Below are 26,444 nucleotides of genomic sequence, written 5' to 3'. Positions count from 1 at the left end.
TTGGCCACCACTAGGCCCAACAGCTAGAGATGACGTTTGTAAATATTTCCACCTACCCCCTCTAACACATGAAGGAGACCCAGACGATGAGTGCGGGGGAGATCCCAGCCCAGCACTTCCGACAAACAACGCCAAACACCATTCCAGAACCTAGTCAAGCCAGAACACGACCACACAGTATGTATCAGGGAACCTATCTCAACTCTACAACGCAGGCACTCCGGGGACCCAATCAGGCCCGCTTTCCACAGTCTCTCCCGTGTATGGTAGGCCCTATGCAAATATTTAAATTGGATTAGTCGGAGTTGTACCGCAATAGCAGTCCCACGTGGGGACTCTAGTGCCTCCCTCCAGTCATCTTCATCCATGGGCCCTACGTCCTTTTCCCAGGCGTCCTTCAGTGGGAGCAGGGAGGAGGAACAGTGAGTGACCAGCGTCTGATAGATGCGGGACACCTTTTTATCCCCAAGATCACCCATGAAAACCTTCGCTTCCACGGGGCTGAACTCCGGCAGCAACTCCAACCCAATTAGGCTAGGCGCCAATGCGTGACGAAGTTGTAGATATCTGAAGAATTGAGTTTTAGGCATGTGGAACTCGTCCCGCAGGTCCTGGAACGACTTAAGAGTCACACCGAACATAACGTCTCCAAGCGAGGAAATCCCTATAGAGTCCCATCCGCCAAACCCCATCAGCGAGGCCAGCGCGGGGAGTCGTCCATTCCGCCACAATGGGGTCTCCGCCGTCAACCTTCCCCACCAACCCATACGACGCAGTGTTTGCCTCCAAACTGCAAAGACCACTTGCGTGGCAGACGGCAGCCGCCTCCTGAGCCCGGCCGAGTACAGGATGGTATGTAATGTGTTATTCCCCATCAGCGAGCGCTCCAGAGCATACGCCGGGTCCCCTCCATCCCCATACCACCATTCATTTAAGACCAACAGAAGAGAGGCCTGGTAATATGAGAGGATGTCCGATGTGGCTAGGCCACCACAATACGTGGATATAAAGCACATGCGCAGCGCCACTCTAGCAGCACCCTCTGCCCACAAGAAGGGGCGCAAGATGGAATTGACCTGCCGGAACCATTGGGGTGAGATTGGGTGCGGATGGTTCTGCAATTGATAGAAGAGGCGCAGAAGGGCGACCATTTTAAAGGTCGCCGACCTGCCATAGATGGTAAGGGGCATTCAAGACCAGGTCTTAACGTCCGTTTGGACCCTTCCCACACCGGTAGCACGTTACCCACCCACGAGATCGTCGCGGACTCAGACAAGAACACTCCAAGATACAATATTCCCCTGGCCGCCACTCGCAAGGCTGACGCCCAAGAGCCCGCGCCCGCCCCGTCACCCAGCACCCACAGGGTGGACTTACGCGGGTTAAGGTAGAGGCCCGAAACTTCACCAAAGATGCGCATTATCTCCAACACTCGGGGGCCCGATCTAATTAGGTCAGTGAGGAAAAAGAGGACGTCGTCCGCATAGAGGGCGATTCTATAGGTAAGGCCCCCATCCCATACAAAACCCCGGAGCTGTGCATCAATGCGCACCCACGAGGCGAGAAGCTCCATGATCAACGCAAATAAATATGGGGACAGCGGCCAACCCTGACGGGTCCCCCGGCCGATGTTAAACCTCTCCGAGATCGCTCCGGAGACATGCACGGACGCCGTGATGTCAGTATATAGAAGTTTGATATAGGAGATAAACACCGGGCCTAAATTAAGATGAGGCAGGAGCGCGAACAAATAGGTCCAACTCACCGAGTCGAAGGCCCTGTCTATATCCACCAAAAGCAGGGCCGCCTGCTCTCCTGTGGCCCTCATCGCATCTACGGCTGTCTGCGCCCGGCGAATATTGTGACGCGTTGCTCTGCGTGGCATAAAGCCCGCCTGATCCGGTGGACCAGATCGGCTACATACGGGAGGAGACGGTTTGCCAACGCCTTAGCCAACAGTTTAGCCTCTATGTTGAGCAATGATATAGGGCGGTACGAGTCGGGACGATCAGGGGGCCTACCCGGTTTCTGAAACACCACTATCTCAGCATGGCGCCAGTCAGCTGGCAGACTACCCACTTTTTGCGCTGCCTCTAGCGCGGCCCGGTAATGGGACCCCAATTGGAGATGGAATGTCTTATAGAATTCACACGGGAAGCCGCTCGGCCCGGGTGCCTTCCCTGTGTTGAGCTGTCCCAGTGCATCACCCAGTTCTTCTGCCGTGAGGGGAAGGTCCAACGCCGCTTGTGTCTCAGTGGAGACTGCCCTCGGGGTCAGGTCAGCGATAAATTTGTCAATCGCCTCAGCCGAAAGGCAATCCTGCGGCGCATACTGCTCCGCATAATAACTGGCGAAGCGAGCTGCCAGTACCACTGGGTCTGTAACGGTGACACCGTCCCCATCTGTAAGAAGTGGCAGGGCAATTGGCTGCATGGTACGCTGGCACAGCCTGTGGAGCATAGTACAGGACTTGTCTCCCCATTGATAAACCCTACTCCGCGTGGCCAACCACGCCAGTCGAGCCTCGTCCAGTAACACCGAAGCATAGGACTGCTGCGCTTGCAGGAGCAGCCGCACTGCCACCGCATCCCCCTCTTCCTGACACCATCGCTCCAGAGCCTCCACCCGAGCCGCCGCCGCCACTATAGCTTCCCGATGCCTGCGACGGGCCGCCGCACACCACGCGATATCAATTCCCCTCAAAGTAGGTTTCATGGCTTCCCAGACGACCGTTAGATCTATGCCTTCCACCAGATTTTCTCGCCAGTAGTTAGCAATCGCACCATGCATGTGTTGCACATATTCAGCTTGCTGAAGGTGCCATGAAGACATCCTCCACCGGAATGGCTGCCTCGTCTTATGTAGGTCAACCACCACGACCACAGGGGAGTGGTCAGACAGTCCCCTAGGTAGGATATTAGCCTCCCGCACTCTATTCAGGAATCCACAAGGCACAAATACATAATCCAGCGGGAGAAGGAACCATGGACAGCAGAGACATACGTATACTCACGGGCCCTGGCATGCATATGTCGCCAAACATCCGCCCAGCCCCTCCACCATGGCACGTAGCCGAGCAGGGGCGGCAGCAGCAAGCGTCCCCTGCATCCTCCGACGGTCCTCATGCACATTTATCACGTCATTCCAATCACCACCTAGTACTGCTAGGGAATCCGGAATTTCAGCCCATACTGCAAACAAACGCTCAGCCAGGGACCACTGCAAGGGAGGGGGGAGCATAAATACTGCCAAACACAATTGATTCCGTGCCCACCATCCCCTGAACAAACACATATCTACCCTGGGGGTCTATCCACTGTCTCTTGTGCATGTAAGCCAGCCTCCGATGGATCAGGATGACAACGCCCCTGGAGCCCCTGGAAAACCCCGTATGAAAGACTTGTTGGTATCAATACCTTTGCAGGCTAAGTACTTTCGTCCCCATCATGTGAGTCTCTTGTAACAACTGACTTGGTAGTTTGGGCTGGACTTTTTCAATTGGAGCATGGTCAAGACTGATTTGCATATGCCTGGGCCAAACGGAGGTGACATGCTGTGCAAAATACCGATGAACTGGGATGAACTGGGATGAAGCCCGAGTATTTAGCTCCTGTATTTGAGATTATTTCAAGCATCCATCCGTCACTTTTTTGCATACTTTAGTGTAATACGGTAGCCGACTACATTGCATAATGTGTAATGTTGGGCGTATGTAAGATATTCTGCTTCTGATCACTCCAAAACTCCAATTGTGTTTAAAATGTTTCAAATAAACGTAAATGAATAAAACCGTCCATACCAATGGCATCTCAAAGAAAATGATTTGATCCACTTGGCTTATATCTCCTAACCATTTTCCTGCATGGGATACTGGACCACTCAGAGCAAATTTTTTTTATGTTTACAAGATCGCCCTGGAGCGGTTATCAAAATTCCTATTGTGGATGGCTGTGGTGAGTATACAGTTCATCTATTTTTCAAGCATTACAATCCTAATTTCACATTCCTACTCATTCTGCCCATGCATCATAGTGTTCTATAAACAGCATCTAAAGATTGATATGTTGTTGCTATAATACAAATGTTGTCTATAAAGGTGCTCTTTTGGTGCTAGGTCAGTGGCAACATACTTGTGCAAAACATGGGGCTCCATAAAAATCAATGAGGACACGAAGTACATAATGAATGTATAGAATAAGGCTTAATTGCTCTGTTTTAATATCAAAGATGCATCATGGTGCTTATCCTGATCTATTTCAGCACATCTTCAGGAACAATGCCACAACGAGCATTGTGAAATATAAATTTCCAGCACAGTAATTGTTGTGCCTTTCCTCTCATGTTATGTTTTGAGTGTTAGATGTATTTAGTTGCAAAATGCAACTTTGCAAAGCGTCAGTTTAAAAAAAAAGGCCCAATGCAATTCACGTGTGAAATTGGGAATATAATCGATCAACGTTTATGCATGAGATGCCATCGTGTATATGATGCGATTAAAATGACATACAGCTTGTATACCCAAGTTAATTGACAGCATTTTGTCATCTGGGTTTTGGCAGCAAATTCATTTTTATTATTTCAAATATTCTTCATTTTTCACATTGCAGAAAGAAAAGAAAATTGCAATGGACAGGCAGTCATTTGTCATATAAAATATGTAGTTCAGAATAAAATGTAATATGCAAAATAGCAGACAGTATATAATTCAGGGGCATATTATCAAGGGATTTGTCTCTGCTTTTTTGGCTTTAAAAGCCAAGAAAGCGGAGATACAATTATCTCCCTATCAGCAACAGGGTGCTAACACGCACATTTGCAGGTTAGCACCCTTTTTCTCTACGCTTCCCCTTGCATCTCTAATGAGATGTAAAGGGCGCGTTCCAGAGAAAAATAATAGGAGAAATGTTGTTAAGCGACATTTCTCCTATTATCAAGGATATCGCTAACCCTGTTAGTGATAAATAAAAGCAGTGCTAACCGCGGTCTATAATGATGTGCAAATATTAACTACATATATTTGTCTTGAGTAACTCATGAGAAAGTTTGTTTAATTAATTTAGTGGCCAGGTTGTGCAGGACGGATGAATGTGGATCCGTTACTGTTTTGTATAACCGATTTGAATATTTTATGGCACTACTCTCTGAATTCCTTTTTCTCTCTAATCACTACACACATCTTACTGCACCCTTTTGCTATGCTGCACGCTCAGTTCGGGGCAACCAATATATTTGGTATTGATTTATAGCCAGGAAATATGTGGCTTGTTTGACCCAGAGACAATGGATTAAAATATTGATCTTGATCTCATGTTGATGCTATTTCCTTTTTATGTTTTTTATGAATATATGTATACATTGGATAGAGCTGATTAATGTGTTCATGCTCCTAAATTTGTATAATTAATGATTGATTACTGATTAATTCAGTTTTTCTAACTATAGAGGTCTTGGACCATTGTTGTTTAATACCGATTGATACCCAGGTCCAGTACCTTTTGGATTACCCCATTACTTTAATGGTAAAATAAATAAGGCGTATCATTTGCTGTGAACGTGTAAAGGACCTGTAACCCTTCACCCCCAATGAGGTAAGAGCAAGACCGATACAGTTTAAAATTCCATTTGTCAGCACTGTCCCACTGACTCACATTTTCCATATCCAGTGCTCCTGTGACAGCCTTATAGATACTACAGATTCCGCTACAAGTCATAGTTAAGATATCATGAGAATCAAGGTCTCAGTAGGTGAGACCTTGGGAAAGCATTCTCGTAGGCTAACGCAGCAAAAGAATGAAGGTTGATAATGTGTTTCAAAAATCATTTACAAATCAACAATAGTGTGCTAAATGATTGGTGGAGATAGGACAGAGAGCTGACTACGTACAAAGGAAGATGGATGTTGACTGCAACAACCATTTTGAAATCGAGGCCTCCATTATTCATGTTAAAATAAACACACTTACTCAATCTCTAGAATTCATTAGGCATTTTCATAAAAATCACATTACCAATCTCTCTGAGAGTTAAATACTCAACGCTTACATAGCTGTCAAATTTCCCAGGTCCCTTCATGACTATGGGCCAGATGTATCAAAGGGTTTTACCCATTCTGTGTCTGTGGGAAAATCTGTTCATACATATGGCCCTATATATTAAAAATACTTCATTTTGACAATTAAGTCCATTAAAGTTCCAAATACAAAAACAAGGGCTGTGCAAGCATAACTAGATTAAGATTAGAATATGTGCAAATAAGCAGCATCTCATTGTGCAATTCAGTCAATGTATATACAACATAAGCAGGTAACCTCATGCCATACTAGCTTTAAAATACAATGAATTAGTGCGGTCGGTATACCATAAGGGGTCACCTACTGTTGAGATCAAGGCTAGACCAAACTGTACATGTATACACCAGTTATGTTCGTTACGTGTGTATCAACGTAATCTAATCTGATTGTAATTTTAAATGGGCAAGCATTTAGGAAATGTCGTATTTCTGAGGATAATTATTAGCATTACTGTAATTACAGTAATGCATCTTTATGATAAACAAGTGAGTCGAATACCGTAGGGTTATTACTAAAGTGCAAAGATTGTGAAGTACCCGAGACAAAATATTCAAATACTGAATGTTTAATAGGAATGCTGTGTAGGTTATGCCACAAGCTGATTCTGGGCTAAAAGTTTCTAATTTGGTAGGATAGGTAATGGTTCGTCGAGGGTCATGAGAGTCCAGGGATACAATTCGAGTTAGCCTATACAAATGTGACGACCCAGCAGCCTGCCTTTTTGTTCCTACAAGTTTTACAGGCAACAGCTATACAAGGACAGAGGACGTAATCTAAACAGTAACTAAACTATTGGTAGCCAAAGTGCTCAATCACATTCACGGGTGTCAAATTCGCCTACTGTTTTAAGGACTGCCCCTTTAAACCATTGGCTTTGTTCGATTAGCGTCAGCTAGTTATCGACTAAAAACTTTGTCAGTCACCTCTGGGCTCAGCCCAATAAAAGTATTCTTCTGTCACATAATGCTGTTGGCTGTTTGGTTGCCTTTAATGTAGTGCTTATATTGAACTGCACGAGGGATCAATTTACAACAATAGACCTTCCTGTTTGCTCTTGCTGGATCCCGCCTGTCTTTATCGGTCTTATGTTCTAACACTTTATTCATTAGCAAATGAAACCAGACATATTAGCTTTCCGAACGCTTGTTATTTATTCCCTTTTTAAGCATATCCCGCTCAATAAGTGCCACTAGTGTGACTACCACCTTTTACATCTGGTTATTCAATGTTATGATGTAACAATAGTGGAAAACAAACGTTGTTTCCCACTGTTGTATTTGAGGCTGTTCTGCCAGGTCTCTGAAAGAGTGTGCCAGTACGGCAGTGCATCTCTTCTCGAATGAAGAGCAGAGTTGGCAGCTTTGTTGGGGAGAGGTAAAAAACTGTGATGCTGTTGTGATTAGGTGACAGGACACCAGGTTGTTTTGTTTTCATATTTAGCTGGTGAATAGGTAGGACACCAAGTACATTTCTTTTGTAGGTAAGGATGGAGGCTAAGGCTGATTGTGGTGTGGGAGGGTGGCAGGTTGCTAAGTATTCCTTTCCTTCAGTGGGGGGAGAGGTGTTATGGCCAGAATGGCAGAACGCCAAGATGCAAGGATTTGGGTTGGCCATACATGGCATAAAACTGTAGATGGACAGCTATGAGTAATGGAGATGTTTTTCACGGAGGGGTTCTGAGTTACATCGTAGAAAACCTAATCTTCGTTCTTCTCTGTTTGATGCCACTTATAACCCCTCAGTGAAAGACATCCCTATTACTCACTGTTACCCAGCTATAATTCAGTATTTTCTTCCACTACTAAGGGACAGTGAGGGACTCAGTTGGATTGGCCTGATAAATTCAGATTCTTGACATGTCATTTTCAAAGGTCAATGTCAATAGATTCTCAATTCAGAATATTTTTCTGTCATCGATTGGTTCACTAGGTACTGAGCACAGAGTCGCCCAAATTCATGTTTTGTCAATGATAGTTTACTATACATTAGTTCCATTTGTAACAAGCATTGACAAAGTCATTATTCCTCGGCTTTATAATGAGCATGGCAAGCTATTGGCTTTGCAAATGCTTGCTTGTAACGTTTTGTCTATAAAAAAAGTAAAAGAAAAATACATAAAAAAATATTAAAGGAAACGTAGGCACACATCTTTAAGGTATCTCAAGACTGTACACTGAATTCAATATTTTCAACTATCAATGGCATGATATCTTTTTCAATTAGTTATCACTCATGCAAATCTGGACCTGATTTATCATTTGGCAGAAGAGGCACGCCATCGCCGTTTCCTAATTTACAGACAGGTGAACCTTAGTTATGTCAGTATTGAAGACTGCTCTGGAAAACGAATGGGGCCCCCTGAAAAAAGGATACAACCCTGACAGGGAAATCAACTGTTTTGAAAAACTTGAGCACCGGGTACAGTGTTGATTTACTCTGGAAGGGTATATATACTCTAGAAACACTCAAATATAATACAAATCATAACAACTATAACATAGAAAAATATTTTGTTTTTATTAATCTTCTTTTTGTTTTTTTAAAGATAGAATATATATATATATATATATATATATATATATATATATATTCACTGAAAAACCATAGGTTTCACACCAGTTATAGTTAGGAATTAGCATTTAAAAAACCTATTAAATTTACTGAAAAAACCATATGTTTCACACCAGTTATAGTTAGCTGGAAATTTTACTGACATAAAACCATTGAAATTCCACGTTATAGTTAGTTGGACTCACTATAACGTGTGCGTGTAATGCACTGCTGATGACGTCACATATTACATCACTCATGACATGGTCAGTGACATCACTCATGACATCACTGATTTTTTTTCAAAATGATGAAAGCCCCCACCTTTTTACCTCATTCTTACTTTCTACTTCTTGGTCACGCTTGGGCTGAGCCCAGAGGTGACTTGACCAAGCCTTATTGGCGAAACGCGTCGTGGAGACTATTTCATCTGCCAGAATAAATTCCTGAACAGAAGCTCTGGGTGTCCTGTGTTCTTCTTTACCGAGGAGATTGTTGGAGCGAATATATATATATATATATATATATACATATATATATATATATATATATATATATATATATATATATATATATATATGTATATATATATATATATATTTATATATATATATATATGAAGAAAATCCTGACCGCTATCAGCGAGGACACAAGCAGGCGCAGACCACCTCTCCCTTGAAGTCACTTCAAAGGATGTTTAAAGAAACGCCATCACACCGTCAATCGTGTTAGCAGTGGTGATTTATTTGGTAGCAATCACAGAGCAATTGCTCTTCTCAACGCGTTTCGCTGCGCGGGCGGAGCTTGATCACATATATACAGTTCATACGTAATTCGCTTCAATGCATGGACAGATACACATTCCTGGTAATGTTGTGCAAATTAGAACCATATATAGATGTAAATTACGGTACAGCCTGAAACAAATGTATCTTCAACACAAATTACATACACTTCTTTCTATATGAGATAATTTATCTAACAGTGTATTGTTTTCGTGATAGTTTGTTTTGTCATGTTACAACGTAATTTATGATCAAGGTCAAATATGATAGCACTGGTAATATTTGATGAACATCAACACGTTTCGGCAAAGCCTTCTTCAGGATTTTCATACCAGTGGTTACTAAAATTAGAGATATAAACATAATTGTGATCCAGAGTTTTGATACACTATCTGCAAATCATTCTATATGTGCATACATTAAAATACTAATAAAATACCCTAGAACTTTGGTCTAAGAGGACTGAACGTTGCTGTGAGGTACATAGAATTAATGAGTGAATGACAATAAGACACAGTCTTTTTCAAATTAACAAGTGAACTAATTCTATTCATGCAACTATACCCGAAGTAACACAAAATGTGACATAAATTCAAATCTAAATGAGTCATGCAAATATCAACTGATGTGTGATCCTAAACTGTTATAAAAAGACTTTTACCTAATACGACTCTCTCTCTCAAAAATGCAGACAGCAGATTGAGACCTAATTTTTTAAGATGTTATAATACATATATATTTTACCTCCGCTGGATCCATAGATGTTATAGACATAAACCAACCTTCATCTTTTGAAGTTGAGGAATATGATAGACAGCAATTTATAGCACTGAATCAAAAGATAAAAATAAACAAGCACATCTAATTATTCCTAAATAGTGTTCTAAGTTTTTAGGGTAGAGACTGCAAACAATGTCACTATACCTATATAGAATATTCTAGTTTTGAAGACTGCTCCGGCTCCATCTCTGACATACTCCTCTGATGGTCTGACAGAGTACTGGCCATTACAGGTTTATGTATAACACTGTCTAACTGATTTAGAGTGGGCAGTGTTATACGTTTATTTTGCTGTGTTTGGGATAGTAAAACAAAAAATGACCCCAAACCATGTGATACAGCTACTATGGTGTGGGAGATCATTAATAGTAGCTTTTTTAAAAACAAATCCAACTTTGAAATTTTGTTTAAAAAAAAAAGCTAAATGTTAGTAAATATTTGACAGGTGGCTATCATGTTTGACACTGAAAGAAACTGGCAAGATTGCAGTTCCTGACAATGACTAGAGGTGTCCACAGGGTCCTTGGACATTTCTAAATGCTGAGGACGGGTACTCGGTCAAGGTGACAGGGAGTTTTACTCCGTAACCCTAACGGCATACAAATCATACTCTGCGTTTTAAGTCAGACTTTATGATCAGAATTTTACCAGAATTAAGAAGTTTAAAGAAAAACACTTGCCAGGGCCTAATTTGCTTGCACAGGAGTCAGAACTAAAATATGCTCAAACCATCTGGTACTCTATAGTAGCCCAGTAAGCCGATTTATGGGCCTCCAGGAGCCGAGATATCCCTTTTTTAGTCATTCTAAATACAACTACTGCCTTAAACACCAGCTGAGTGAGTGTGGCAGCTGGCCCCCTCCCCAGCTCCACAAAAGTATTTTTGAGCCAAGGCCCGAGTTTTTGTGCAACATGTTGAATACAGGGATAAAACAGAAAACCATTAAAGTCTTCTCTTGAGTCTTTCCCTGGCACAAATATACCTGTTTCTGTGCTTTTACATACACGCAGGGGAGCATCACACAGCACAGGGTGGGTATTTGAGGGGAAACAGCACTCGTGGGATAGAGGAAGAAAGTATATCCACCATCATGGAGTGTTGAATGAAAAATAAATATATAGTGCCCTAAAATGAGCAGTGGAAGGATACAGGTCGGCCAATCAAAAAGATGGAGGATATGCTTCAAACGGGGGGGGGGGGGGGGGGGGGGAATACAACAAGAGGAAGGCAAGTCATTGAATAAGAAGGAAGCAAATGAGTGACAATAAAGCCAGCCAATGGTAAGCAATGGATGCGCTGCGAGCCCACTGTAAGTTTTTGATATCTTCCACCAATAGACTTTCGCTTACCAATCAATCAATCAGGGGTTGGTAAAGGGCAACTACTCACCCGTGAGGGTCTGAAGGCGCTGGGGATGTAAGGGCGGTGGCTAAAAGCTGTCTGGTAGGCGTAACATAAAAATAGTCGCTGTCTATGACTGTATAACCAACATGATTGTTTTATTCTTTGAAATAGGTTACGTAACTTATCTCATTTGATTTGAGCTTCGAAAATTGATCCGCTTGAAGTCACTGTTGTTTGTTGCATCAAATAACTCGGGCTCCACTACTAATTATGGGTCGCCTTCTTATTGCTGTTTGTCTAAAACTTTTTTATGTAGCACATAATTTCCATTAGTTTGGCCTTGCAGCGCCAAATGGTAGAACTTAAATAAATAACCGTGTAGTGAAGTGTATGAACAGATTTGTACTGCAGTAGACTGTTCTTTCACAGCAAAGGACCCCATAAAATGTTACCTAGTTTCAAAACGTCTCTTTATCTTTTTTAATAATAAAGTACATGCTTGTAATACTGACTACTGCTCGGAATGTGTCTCTGGTCATTTTCTAAGATTTATATAGAATTTTTGGTTAATTTTTTTGTTGAGGACACTTGCACAAATCTACATTGGTAATATATTTGTTTTGACTATGGTTCTCCAAAAATATTGGTCTTCTGTAATATTTATTATATTATAAGGCACACAAGACTAACTGATCACTTAAATTAATGTAGCTTATTATGCAGTGCAATTGTAAGTACCAATTTACTTTTGGTAAATGCATTTAGATTTTGCTCACCTTTCACTGAATTGGAAATATTAGAATACTAACTAGTGGGACTGACAGTCTGCAACAGAAGTCAAAAACAACATTTGGAAAGTTCTACAGTATATTTTTTGTTGATAAATCTCAATGGCAGACGTCATGTTGGAGCACTTGACATGAGACTAATAGACGTTATCTGTGGAATGGTTTCTGTGGAGTGTAGTCTAAATGACAAATGATTTAGGGCCAGATGTCCAAGATACTAGTCGCAAAAAGTAGAGTATTTTGCTAATTGACCTATTTTTCTAATAGGTCCGTTTTCAAAATACCGAATGTTAGTGGTTCGCCGACCGAGCTGCCTAATAAATGTTAATTAGGTCGCAATTTATGGCCCACTACAATTGGCTCCAGTCACAGAAACAGTGTCCTACGAGGGTCAGCACCATGCCTGTGATTGCTTTTCAGAATTGAAAACAAATGCTGCCCGATATTCTTAAAGGAACCAGCTGACTTATAAAGAACGTTTTCAGTTTTGAAAAATTTCAGTGGGAGGTGGCAGTAGTCATCTGAATCACTGCCTACTCCCCTGAAGCTACTATCCAAGTTCGCAAATGGAAGTGGTCCAAGAAGTACCTATCTCTTTTGAGGATGAGTTACCACTCCAATTTGGACCGTCAGTAATTTGTCACTTTTTTATAGCGCAAACCTGGCCAAAGGGCATTAGAGAGCTTCACATGAGAACCAGATAACAGGGCATTTTTTAAGGCACAGAGAGATTATGTGATTTGTCCAGAATCACAAGATGTTGAGCCAAGGCCGAATTTTAACCTGGCTTCCCAGTTCCTTATTAGAAACTCTTGCAGTTAAGCCACATGTCCTCTAGGAATTCCGTTTGCTACCCATATATATATAGGGTGCTGAGTCACAATTTAAGACACGCCTTTTCCAAATTGAGAATCAGTATCCATTTCTAAAATCATTTTAGGAGTCTGCAATACTTTACCAACTACTAAAATAAATTTAGCACATACAAAATAACATTTTTAGGTCATGAACCCCCAGATTTTGTGAATGCCTATACTATTAGTATACCTAACTCATAGTTCCTAAAAACCCTATATTTTGATGAATGGATGGATTTATGCATTGTTTGATAAGTGGGTGCAGCTGAAAAAAGTGATGCTGCTTAGTTTGACTACAGTGTACTCCACATTTAAACCCATAGTGGTAGTGGTGGGACAGCCAAGTCTTATTTTGTCCCAATGCCAGGGTTCTCCATGGCAAGGAACGTGTGTGTGCTGAAACCTTAGAATTGCTGTCTCCTGCTGAAATAGTCTAGATTAATATTTTTAATAGTTACTTACGTTTTGTGGACTATCTTCCGGTTGCCAATGGATGGCTCAAACTACTTGTAACTGGTTAGAGAAGCAGTATCTTTAGGCAGGATCCCTGCATGTCCTAACCAAATGTGAAAGAGGTTACATGTTTCATGTGCTCAGTAATTCATGTGAAGGTGGGTGACGATCTCCATCAAGTTTCTAGGTTGGCTGGTGCAGACGTAGCCGACAGGCCTCATACCTGACACCAGAAGAATATTAATTTATGAGATATTGCAAACTTTGGTCATCTGTACAAATGGAATTAGTTGTATGCCGGGACATGTGTTGACATGAAATACCTTTATTACTAACGCGCCTTTCCTGATCTGCCCATGCAGGTGGAGTTAAGGCATGTGCGTTAAACTGCTTGGCCGAAGGTTACAACTTTTACACTGAGCGTGCTCCTGCGGTGATTGACGGCACCCGCTGCAATGGTGATTCCCTGGATATCTGTATCAATGGAGAGTGCAAGGTGAGTAAGATTTCAAGTCACATAGTCATGCTTGGCTGGAACCTCCTGACAAGCACAGGTGTCTCCCAAGTTTTGGCTCTGCAGTTTATCAGTTTTTAATAGGCAAGCAAACTAAATAAAACTGGAGGGGTTCTAGAGGTTTATGCTGACTTCCGATAAACATGGAGCGACCAATATTGATGTGCTCTTATGAGATATTTTTTATTGTATTCCTGTCAAAGCATTGAACTGAATACTAGAGTTTTAAACTTTTCTTTTCTAAGCACTCTTTTCACAAAGCTTTAGAGAAGATGATCTGTTGAAATGTAACAAGTTCGCATTAACAGACCAGCCTTCAGGAACTGGCTCCTTCATAACACTACATCACTTAGCTCAATGTCAATTCAAAAAAAGTTCAAAAGACCTTTATTCGAATTCCTTAATTCATAAAAGTACCGAACACAATTCATCAACACATCATGAATAAATATACATACAGTAATAAAGTAAAATGGACATACATATGACATTATATTCTATACAGTGACAATACAATACATTTCTAAGCAATATACTAAACTACCATATTAACACCAGTAAACAGCAGATATACAATACTCAGGGGTTTTCCATCATCTTACGAGCTCGTATAGCCAGTCTTAAAAAAGAGCTAACCCGGAATGTTAATTCATCACTATCCAGAACAATCAACATGTTATATGAATCTTGGAGCGTCAGTGGTCTGGATTTTTTAAAATACGGTGTTAAAAACCATTTAATATACACAAGATAAAATTTACAGAAAAATAAAAAGTGCAAATCATCCTGGGTGCTCACGCCATCACAGGGACATAAAAGAGAATCAATACTGTGACAATGGCCTAGTGGAAAAGACAACATATGTTTTACTGTTCCTGCCCTTAAACGAAACAGCAGTGATCTCTCCCAGCTAGTCATAGGCAGCGAGAGATAGGGCGGCAAAGTCTGTCCACATAGTCCGTTGCCTATATATTTCATTACAGTAGATTTTTGTGATTCGCTTCTGAACCTTTCACTGTTATAAAGTACATATAGTGCATTCTTAACCTCGGCTTTGTCCTGAAGTTTTATAGTTATCGGGTCAGTAAACAAAGTACTTCTACCAACTTCATCCAGTGTTTTAGAGACTTCAGACAACCATGGAATTCTCATGCCATGGTCGCAGTTTAAGCAATCCTTAATAATATTCTGAGTAAGAGCAGCGGCCTCATTCCTCCAGATTCTAATCCAGAAGAGTGCCGGTCTTGCTCTAATAAAATCACTAATGTATGGTAGGGTTAATTCACTATGACAAATGAAAGTGGAGGAGGAAATTGGTGCACCCAACACTTTCCTGCAGAAGCGATTTTCCTCCCTTTGGATGCAGGAGCTATTTCTTGATCCCCATACCTCTGCACCATACGTGGCAACTGGTGCACACTGTAGTTTAAAATTTTTTAAAATAGCCTTAGTGGCACCTATTCTCTTTGGGCGTGGGAGGCTCAGAACAGAATTGTTGGCTTTCGAGAACTTGCTCGTGGCGTGGGCCATATGCCCACTCCACGAGCCGTTCGCAGCGAAAACCAACCCTAAGTATGGAAAATTAGGGACAGATTCCAATTTGTCTGTGCCTAATCGTATAGTGCTGAGTTTCCTTTTGCCAGGTCCACAGGACATAATAAATGACTTTTTAAAATGTACCTTTAAATCCAGATCCTCCATGAACTTAACAAAACTATGTACAAGCAGGCGAAGGGCATTAGGGGTGCGGGCCATAAGCACCGCATCGTCTGCGTATAGAAGTACTGGAAGGGGTTTCCCTAAAATAAATGGGACATCCGTGGTCACTTCTTTCAGACAATTGGATAAGCCGTTAAAATAAATGATGAACAACAGGGGTGCTAAAACGCACCCCTGTCTCACCCCCCTCCCTATCTCAATTGCTCCTGATACCTCTCCGCCCATCCCAATACGTACCCGTGCTTTCAGGTCAGTATGGAGATATGCTAGAAAATTTACAAGAGTAATATCAAGACCATTGGTTGAGAGGATGGACCAAAGCTTTGATCTGTTAACAAGATCAAAAGCGGATGAGAGATCCATGAATGCAAGGTAGGTAGCGGAGGAGCGAGCAACACTGTATTTGTCAATTATCAATTTCAAGTTTAGGCATTGCTCCACCGTACCTACCCCACTACGGAACCCCATCTGACACGGATCTAAAAAATCGTTGTCATTTGCCCAGTCCAGTATTCTATGGAAGATAATACGACCCAATACTTTTAGAGTGTTGTCCAAAAGGGAGATAGGGCGATAATTCGCGGGATCAGACCTATCTCCCTTTTTATAAATTGGGACAATAATACTGGTAGTCCAGGTGGACGGCATGGCTGTTTCTGGTAAGCTGTTAAAAATGTTAAGGAATATAGGTGTCCACAAATTAACATCGTATTTAATGATGTCGATGGGAAGACCATCAGGTCCAGGTGCCTTATTTCCCAAACTCTCTTTTATGGCTGTTTTAACCTCGTGCTCTAAAATTAATAGACCACTTGGTTGGTCAAGAGTGGGTGGAAAATACTCCTCAATAGGGGCTGCATAGATGCCTGAAAAATGGGTCTCCCATGCTGTACTTGTAATGTTACAACTAATTTGGGTAAGTTTCTTTCCCATTTCCCGTGTTTTTCTAACTGCTGACCAAAATGGGCCACTACCACCCAAATTTGCACTGAGTACCAAAGAGTCCCATTGCTCTGAAAGTAAATTTGCCTTCCGTTCGGATATTTTAGCTTTATAATTTTTCCTAGCTAATTGGACAGTTGGTTTACACCTTGGTTTCATAGAGAGTGCCTTTCTTAATTCTCTATTTGCCAAGGAGCATGTCAAATCGAACCACCTTGGTTCTTTACCTTCCCTAGGAAGTGGAACGGATAAAAGAGTTTTGATGACAGAACACAGAGTTTCAAAATCTGCAATTAAATGACCATGGTTGTTACTTGGTAGTTTACAGGAATCAATCAAGTGTGGATATAATAGTTGTACATTAGTTAAAATGGCCTCACAATCCACTCCCCTCCATTTTAGTCGTAAACCATCAATTGATGGAGTGATGTCCCTAGCGCCGGTTAAATTTTCAAAGATCGGGCTAGGCGCAAGATCCAGAACTACAACCAGGGGATTGTGGTCACTAAGAGGTGTCTGTAGCACAGAAGTTTTTACTATGCAATCTGTTAACAGTGAAGATGTAAATACGTAGTCAATAGTAGAACTGCTATTTGCACCAATATATGTGGGAGCGTAAGGGGAATCGCTTTTTTGTCCTATTTTCAGGGCATCATCTAGATCAAAATCAGTGAGCATTTTGGACAATTCAGAACCCCTACGCTCAGCTGGGTTAGAAAAGGTGTGATTAACAGATCCAGCACTTACTGTTAATTTTGCATTAAAATCACCCCCAATCAAGATACCTGACTTGTTGTCAACTGCAAGGGAACATTCCAAATTACTTAAAACCTTGGATAATGCCAAAAAGTTCTTGTTCGGTACATGATAAAAATCATTATTATAAAAATGTATTAAATAAATTGTGGTCTTTGACTTCAACTTATATTCAAGAATCTGGATGTTAGAATTCAAAATGTTACTGGGTCTGCTTGTTTCACAGGAGCATGGCATGGTGCTTGCACACTTAAGTTTAGGTCTCCTACGTTTTCATTCGAATCTATTGTAGCAATTGTGAATGTATAGTTTTTCAACCAGTTACATATAGCATCAGTAGTCCCTTTCTAGTTTTGTCAGGAAACAAGTGAAAGTCACAAACACCTGCGAGCCACACGAAACTCGTGGTCCAATTCACTAAGATTTAGTTGTGACTTATTTCAGCAGTATGAATGAATTCCAGGAATAACACTGAGTAAGCCAGGCATACTTCTGGCCTACTTCTGAAATTCATGAGTAAGTCAGGAATACTAGAGAAGTGAGTCATACCTGCTCATTCACCAATCTCTGTGAAACTGCCCCTGTGTGATCAATAGCAAATAATTTACATGAGCTACAAGGCTAAAGATACTCTATTTTAATATGTGTTCACCTCTCAGCTTATCTACCAAGCAGGTGCACCCACTCAAGTTCCAGTTCATTCTTCTATCGCTAGCTTCTTGGTCTTTTCTCGAAGCCACCCAGTGAGTTTACAAGCTGCGGAATTACTTCCAACATGTCATTCCCTTCAGTAGACAATCGTCCCCCAGCGAGTCAGGAGTACCTCCTATAGCACATAACTACATCAAACTTACAATCACAGCATCCTAAAGACCAACATCCCCACTGGCATGTCTAGATCTACACTTCCCCTTAGGAGCACGCGGCACTGCACCTTAATTCTTTTCAGTCTAATATAGTTATGAATCATGCCAAACATAACAGAGGGTGTGTGGCTCAGATTTCAACCCTAAAATGATGAGAAGGCCCCTTAGTTGTTATGGCAGCAACTGCATGTTTTCCTAGTACTACACATTCCAGAGCCCAGAAGCCTCTAATCCAAGTATTTTGTGTATGCATCAGGTATACTATACTTTAAGGAAGCAGAATGACAATCACTCTTTCAAGCCCTCGTCATCCTGTCTAGTACACACAAACATATCATACAGGTACTTATCCTACTTATCTCAAGAGCCCATACATTTCCCTCTTTACATTTGCAGAAACAGCGATCCACATTCAGGAGTGCTTCACTCAACCCCCTTCAAATTAAATATTTTGATAGGAGCATTTCCTTAAAATAAATGCAGATACAATAACACGAAGCAGTGCCTTGTAGACAGTATTTTGGAGATGGTTTATTACTTTAAATGCCCAAAAAATCAAAAATGCTTCCTCCACAGTTTGAATACTTTGCTGCTGTAGAAATGCATGGGCACCAATGCTTTTTGATCTAAATTAATTACTAGTTGTGGCTATGTAGAACATGTGGCATCAAGAGTGGCATCAGAACAGGGACGTATCGTTATCATCTATGCCTCCTTTAACAGTTCATGCCAAGCCTTGGGGTGCTACTGTACTTGTAGTGTGTAAAAAAGGGCGCCAATGCCTTGTGGCAGTTACACACAGGCAATATTAACCTACGCTATTCTGTAAAAGCTAACCTGTAACTCCTGTGTTCTCCCAGCATGTAGGCTGTGATAATATTTTGGGATCTGATGCCAAGGAAGATAGATGCAGAGTTTGCGGAGGGGACGGCAGTGTGTGCGAGGCCTTTGAGGGATTTTTCAATGATTCATTACCCCGAGGAGGTAAGTACCTCGTTTGACAGCAGCGCAGATGCATCACTCATGGCTCCTTTTACTGTTTGATCTAAAAAAAGCATATGTTCTCAGACTTTCTTTAATGTGTAATGCTGTTTCAAATACATACATTTTTGCTCAGTCAACAGTGAGTCGATGAATCCTTTGGAGGTTAAGAGGACGCCCCAGTTGCTCTGTTAAACTGCATATCTATCACTCAGAGAACAACAAAGAGAAAACAAGCATTTGCAATGCAATAGGTCTCGCATTTACGTGAGTTTAAGCTATTCGCATTTGCAAATTACAATGCGTTTTATATTTGTTTTGAAAAGCAAAACATAAATAAAAGGCATTGTCATTTGGAATGCCAATTGCTCAAACTCGCATAAATGTGAGACCTATTGCAAATGGTAGGCATCACGGACAACAGGAGGGAGGGAGGGCGGGGGAGAAGGCACGGACAAAGGGAAGGAGGGCGGGGTGGTAAAAAAGGCACAGACAACGGGAGGTAGGTCTGGGTTGTTAAGAAGGCACCAAAGCACGTCATGCCTGCAGTAAGAGAAACTGGATAAAAAAAATAGTGCTCACAGTTTAAATAACACAAACTGTGTAACAACCAAAGTAAAGGGGCCAGTCGCCATGGAAGGTGACAAATGAAGAGGTGGTGGTACTAAGGATGGACTAGCAAGCCTTTTCAAGAATCAGAAGCCAGCATTTAGGACCGTTAATGACACAAGCCAATGACAAGTATGGATGGAGAGTGGGCGGGGCTTCTATTCCCTACTCCACTGCGGTGGATCGCCAGAGCAGCGCATGCACGCTGGTTCAGGCTCGACCTAAAAATCAGCCAGAGTAAAGACCTTGTAGACATCTGTATTCTAGCAGAATGGTGGCAGGCACAAAGGCAGTAAAAAAGCTGCGCACCCTAATGAGTTGATGCCCATATAGGTATTCCAGTTCATGACTGGCATTGCACTTTCAAAATTAATTTCTTTTCGGAAATGGGATGATGAAGAAGGCAGACACGTTTTTATCAAATACATGGCACCCTCGTCCACATAGACCATCCTTAGTCAGTCATGTCCCTTCCCAAAGATCCATGCATTTTGCATGGAATTTTAAAAGATATGGAAATAGAAAACACTGCTTAAAATTCAAATAGTGATTTTAGTTGTGCCTGTGTGCCTCTAGTTTTAAAGAATATCTAAGGAAAACAACAGCGGAACACTGCAAAAACAGCACGATAAGCAAACCCTGTCCTCATAATTTCCTAGTTGTTATTCTGGAGAGTAACAAATTGCATCTATTTATGTTTTTTTACTTTTCTTCAGGTTAGGGAGGCTTTTTTCCAAATAAATCCCCCATATGCGCAAAACCTTGCCATTCTAGATGTTATTGCTGTGCTCAGGCACAGGGGTTCGAAATAGTGACGTTTTGCATTAATGTAGTACTCTTTCTAAGTTGTATTCCAATCAGAAACCTGCTTTTTGTGCAGATTGCACTCCATTACCAGAGATGTATCTGATAGAGACTTCTAGATGCAGATTCCTCACCTTTGAATTTTCCAGGCGTCAGGCTGGATCCGGAAACTTTTGCTGATACCCCTGGCGCGCCCTCGGATGGCTCCATTCGGGTCCGCGTAACATCAGTAGCGTCGGTTATGATGTCACAGTACGTAAATAGGCGCCACACAGGCATGCGGACTTCAGGTCTTTTCTTTCTATGCCAGTTAAGCGCCGATCTGGGAAGAGCTACCCCTCTCTTGCTTTTCGACAAGCCTTTTCTTGACTTTTTATCGAATTCTGAATTTTTTCCAACTTCACTAGGGAGGATGTATTCGAGGAAGACAGGATTCAAGCCATGCGGTGCCTGCCATTCATGATGTTGGTTACCGACCCCCACCTCTTCTGTCTCTGGTGTCTCAAGCGCGACCATGATTCGAAGTTGTGCTCGGACAGTTGCGCTATGGCTCTGAAGGCCTTGAGAGAGCGGGCTATGAAGCTCCTTGCAGCTTGGCAGTTGCCACTGTCCAGCGAGACTCCACGGAGGTCCCAGTCCCGATCGAAGAAGAGGAGGTCGCGTGACCGCTCCCAGAGCCCAAAGTCTTCTTTGTCCCATTCAAGGTCCTCGGGACACCCGGGGAAGAGGCACATGAAGAAGTCCATGCGGACTTCATCTTCGTCTCGACTGTTGTCTGCCGGCGAAAGAGGCAAGGAGCACTGTTCTTTGGAGTCGGAGCCAGGGTCGACTTTGCGCCTCCCTCCCTTTCCGGGAGCCGGAGCGACCCCAGCTCAAATTAAAGAGTTTTACAAGTCCATGCGCCACGTATTTGAGTGGACCGACCCCTCTGGTGAGCCGTCAGTCCTGCAGGGTCAGAACGGGCCCCATTGGATTCGATACAGTCGGCTCCGGCCACGGTGCCGGTGGGAACGCAGGAATCCGATCCTGGATCCAGGTCGACACCAGTCATGCCGTCGCGACCTCCTCCAGCATCAGACCGGAAGTCGCTGCCTTCGGTCCCGCTCTGCCCATCGGTGGCACCAGCTCCATCCTTATCCCAGACGACATGGAGCGACGTGGCTTGACGCTGATTCCTGATTGAACCTAGAAGTTCTATGTTGTCACCTGAAAACATTTTGAGGATGGGGTAAGCTCAGGAGATGGTGGGGTCTATGGACTCGTTGGAACACCATGCTGACTCTGCAGAGCAGTTGGATTGGTATGGGGAACTTGGGAAGCAAGTGGATTAGACACTTCTCTAGATCTCTCTGACAAATGTGGCTACAGAGGAGGGGGCAACATATGCCATGGTGGTTAAAAGGGCCGGTGAGGTCCTTGGACTGGAGCTGCCTTCCGTGCAGGTCAGGACAAATCTCCTGACTGAAGTGCTTCAACTGAAGTCCTTCCACCTCCGAATCCCTTTTGCCATTTAACACAACTCTAACTGATGTCCCTCTAGGCTTGAGTTCCAAGCCTAGCACATGGCTCCTGTGAATAGGACAATTGCACGCCGCCTTTGTCCAGCTCTGGGCGACCCAGAAGGTCCTCAGCCAACATTCCACCCCAGAAGATTTGGTGGAGCAGGCCTCCACATCCCAGGGAGCGTTCCCTTCCAGCCCTCCTAATAGGAAACCCAAGGGACTGGATTAATTTGGTAAGAAGATGTTGTCTTCCTCCAGCCTGGCATTGCAGTCGGTGAATGTTGCGTGCCTATTGGGCCTTTTCTCCTACTCCCTTTCCGTAAACAGTTGCGCAAGTGCTGCCACAAGTCCCAGAGGAGGCCCGCGCCGTGCTCTCTCAAGCAGTTGAGGACAGGAGAGATGCAGCAAAATTCACCCTATGTTGTGGCCTTGGTACGACGGATTCGCTGGGCAGATCGATTTCCACAACAGTGGCCTTGAGGTGCCACATCTGGCTTAGGACAACTGGCGTCTCGGGCGATGTCTAGGCAAATTTGATGGATATGCCCTTTGATGGAACCTTTCTTTTTGGGGAAAAGGCCAATTCAGCCCTAATGGGGTTCAAGGACTCTCGAGCTTTGGCCAGATCCTTGGGCCTCTCTACTACTCCTCGTGGAAGTCTACCTTTTGCCCCTGTCATGGCAACGGAAGGGGTTTCCAGCCGTGTCCAACCTAACCCAGCCACCACCCTGAGGAGGCTTCCCAAGCCGTACAGGAATGTGGATGCATTTCATTCCGACCTAAGAATGGGAGCATGAAGTCATTGGCCACCCTGTCCTCAGCAGCCACAGCCTCCTAGCACTCCTAGTCTGACTCTGCCAGACCACACCACTCCACTTGACGGTAGAATACATCACCCACTTGCCCACTGGAGGTCCATAACATCAGACAAGGTCCATAACATCGAACGAGTGGGTCTTTCAAATCATTCAGGAGGGCTTTCCTCTGCCTTTCCTTTCTTTTCCTCCTCCCATTCTGCCTTATCAGGAACAGCTGACGGAGGATCATTTGAAATTGCTCCAGGAGGAAGTTACAGCTCTCTTGGCCAAGGGAGCTATAGAGAGGGTCCCAGGTTCAGAAGTAGGCAGTGGCTGTTATTCCAGCTACTTTCTGATTCCGAAGAAGGACAACGGGTTGGAGCCCATGTTAGATATTCGGACCGTTAATCTCTTCCTCAAGAAGGAGAAGTTAAAGATGCTTACTTTATCTCATCTCTTGTCTGCCCCAGAACAAGAAGACTAGATGGTAGTGTTGGACCTGCAGGATGTATATTTTCACGTCCCCATCTTGCAGGGACACAGGCGTTACCTGCGGTTCAAGGTAGGCCACAAGTACTTTCAGTTTACCGTGCTCCCCTTCAGCCTTACCAGTGCCCCTCGGGTGTTCATCATGGTGATGGCGGTGACCGTAGCTCATCAGCGCAGGTTAAGGGTGTCAGTCTTTCCCTACCTCAATGACTGGCTGTTGAAGGCCTCCTTGACCAGGCTGTCGTCTCCCACCTTCAGACTACAGTGAACCCTTCCGCATTTGCTGGGGTTCTCTATAAACGTGCCAAAGTCACACCTGACTCCTTTTAGATGCACCCTTTCATCTGGGCTGTTCTGGACACATTTCAGTTTCAGGGCTATCCTTTCGAGCACTGAGTCCAGGATATTCAGGTATGATTCCGATGTTTCAGCCTCTATTCTTGATTGCAGTGAGACTGACTCGGGGCCTCAGGGCCTCCTGCATCCTGTTGGTAGAACATGCCAGATGGCATATGCAGGCTCTCCAGTGGGATTTGAACTTCCAGTTGGCACAGCATCGGGGAAATCACACGGACACGGTCCAGATCTCGGAAGGAACAGCAAAAGATCCACAGTGGTGGTTGACGAACAGCAGTTCAGTTAATGGCAGATGTCACAGTCTTGACAGATGTGTCACTTCTTGGATTAGGCGGCGATCTGGGAGAGGTGCAGATCACGGGAGATCAGGGGACACTGGTCTCAGGCAGAGTCAGGACTCCACATAAATTTGTTGGAGCTTTGAGCGATTCAATTGGCATTGCAAGCATTTCTTCCTTCTGTCAAGGGAGCGTTAGTGCATTTGTGCAGGTGTTCACCGTCAACACCACCGCCATGTGGTACTTCAACAAGCTGGGCGGGGTGGGGTTATGGACCCTTTGTAGAGAGGAACTGTGTCTCTGGACATGGCTGGAACAGCAGGGCATAAGCCTGGTGGTTGAACACCTGGCAGGTTCTCTGAACGCCAGGGCGTACAAACTCAGCCGTCGATGTCTAGCAGATCACGAATGGCATCTGCACTCAGAGGTGGCGCAAGGTCTCTTTCAGCATTGGCGAGAACTTTGGTTAGAATTGTTCGCCTCCAAAGAGAACGCATGATGTCAGCAATACTGAGCATGGGAGTTTCCAAGGCGGCTATCGCTCGACAACGCCTTTTACCGTGAGTGAAGCTCAGGACTGGTGTACGCCTTTCCGTCCACACCACTCCTGCCCAGGGTTCTGAAGAAGATCAGGAGCGACCGGGCCCAAGTCATCCTTGTGGATCCGGACTGGGCAAGGAGAGTCTTGTATCCAGAGCTTCTAAAGATGAGCATCGATCCTCCGATCAGGCTCCCTCTTCGGGAGGATCTTCTGTCGCAGCAGCAGGGAAGGGTTCTCCCGAAAACTAGTCAACTCTGCGCCTCCATGCGTGGGGATTGAGAGGTGGCAGTTGATGGCTTTTGACCTTTCTCCCGAAGTATGTAACGTTATTTTAGAGGCTAGGTGGCCCTCCACTGCTGGTATTCGCCTGCTGTTGGCAGAAATTTGTATGTTACTGTACAGAAAGGTCTATTGACCCTCCCTCTGCTTTTCCTCTTGGCTTCATTCTTGACAAAGGTTGTGACCCATTCCATCTGGGTCAATCCATCACACTGCCCACCTTCTTTGCTCACCTCCATCCCTCTAAGGAAGAGGAACTTATCCACCGCCTGGACCACACAAAAGAGTTATGGGTTGACAACCAACTCTTTGTGGGGTATGTGGAAGCTAAGAAGGGGCGAGCAGTGCAGAAAAGGTCCATCTCTCACTGGGCTGTTCTCTGCATTAGGATCTGCTATACCCTGGCTAAGAGGTAGTAGTATATTGAACAAGGGAACCCGTTTTAGGTAGCTGAGGACCTCGGGTAAGTAGTAATTTTATCAAGAACACAGGTCCTGAGCTTAACAAATACTTCTGTAGATGGCAAACATAGACTTAAATAAGAGCTATGGCTTAGTTTTCCAATGTCCAGCCGGACAAGGATTTATTAGTTTTCAAGGTTTTTTTGAAATTTGTGAATACGTGAGACACAACATGAATCAAACAAACTGGGCACAAGCCTGTACCAAGTCAGGGAGAAAAACAATAAGGGGAAAGAATAAGGAAGGTTTAAACAGGCAAAAGAGCTGTTGCAAATGGCGGCTTACAATACAATGCAATCTTGTGTAAGCACACACAAACAGTCACTGCACTTAATGTATACAGTTGAGACATGCAGTTCTGTTACAACAGTCGACGTGACGTTTCGATCCCTAGCTCCATTTATTAACCTGGATCATCTTCAGGACTAGTGTTTATGCTATTGCCTGAAATATTAAAAGCCAAAACGCGGTAGGCGAGTGACTTTCAGGGGGCATCTGGATATGAAGCCTTAACAGTGAGGTCGGTCACCTTATCGTGTCCTTGCGAAGCCAGGATGGGCTTCTAGGAATTGAAAAGCGGTACGGCAATTGTTAAATGAAATGGACTTCGAAGTCCATTTAATTTAACAATTACCTGAAGATGATCCCAGCTTGTGCCCAGTTTGTTTGATTCATGTCGTGTCTCACGTATTCACAAATTTCAAAAAAACCTTGAAAACTAATAAATCCTTGTCCGGCTGGACATTGGAAAACTAAGCCAGTGCTTATTTAAGTCTATGTTTGCCATCTACAGAAGTATTTGTTAAGCTCAGGACCTGTGTTCTTGATAAGAATACCCTGGCTAAGAAGCAGCCACCCAAGGGATTAAGGGCCCATTCCAACATGGGGAAGGCTGCAACTATTGCCTTGGCTCAGGGTGT

At 43.5% G+C, this 26,444-nt stretch overlaps 1 protein-coding gene across 1 annotated transcript in view; it reads left to right on the top strand.

Moving 5' to 3' along the window:
• Positions 1-26,444, top strand: part of ADAMTS6 (ADAM metallopeptidase with thrombospondin type 1 motif 6) — a 1,724,075-nt gene that overhangs the window by 1,550,262 nt on the left and 147,369 nt on the right. Inside the window, exons 16-17 of the mRNA XM_086963486.1 lie at positions 13,992-14,125; positions 19,287-19,410. Coding sequence (XP_086819612.1) covers positions 13,992-14,125; positions 19,287-19,410 — 258 coding nt within the window. The remainder of the gene's footprint in view (positions 1-13,991; positions 14,126-19,286; positions 19,411-26,444) is intronic.

Source organism: Lissotriton vulgaris, chromosome 3_1, assembly GCF_964263255.1.
Source record: "Lissotriton vulgaris chromosome 3_1, aLisVul1.2, whole genome shotgun sequence".
NCBI lineage: Eukaryota > Metazoa > Chordata > Amphibia > Caudata > Salamandridae > Lissotriton > Lissotriton vulgaris.
The sequence above is the reverse complement of the archived record's forward strand: the minus strand, read 5'-3'. Positions and strand labels throughout refer to the sequence as shown.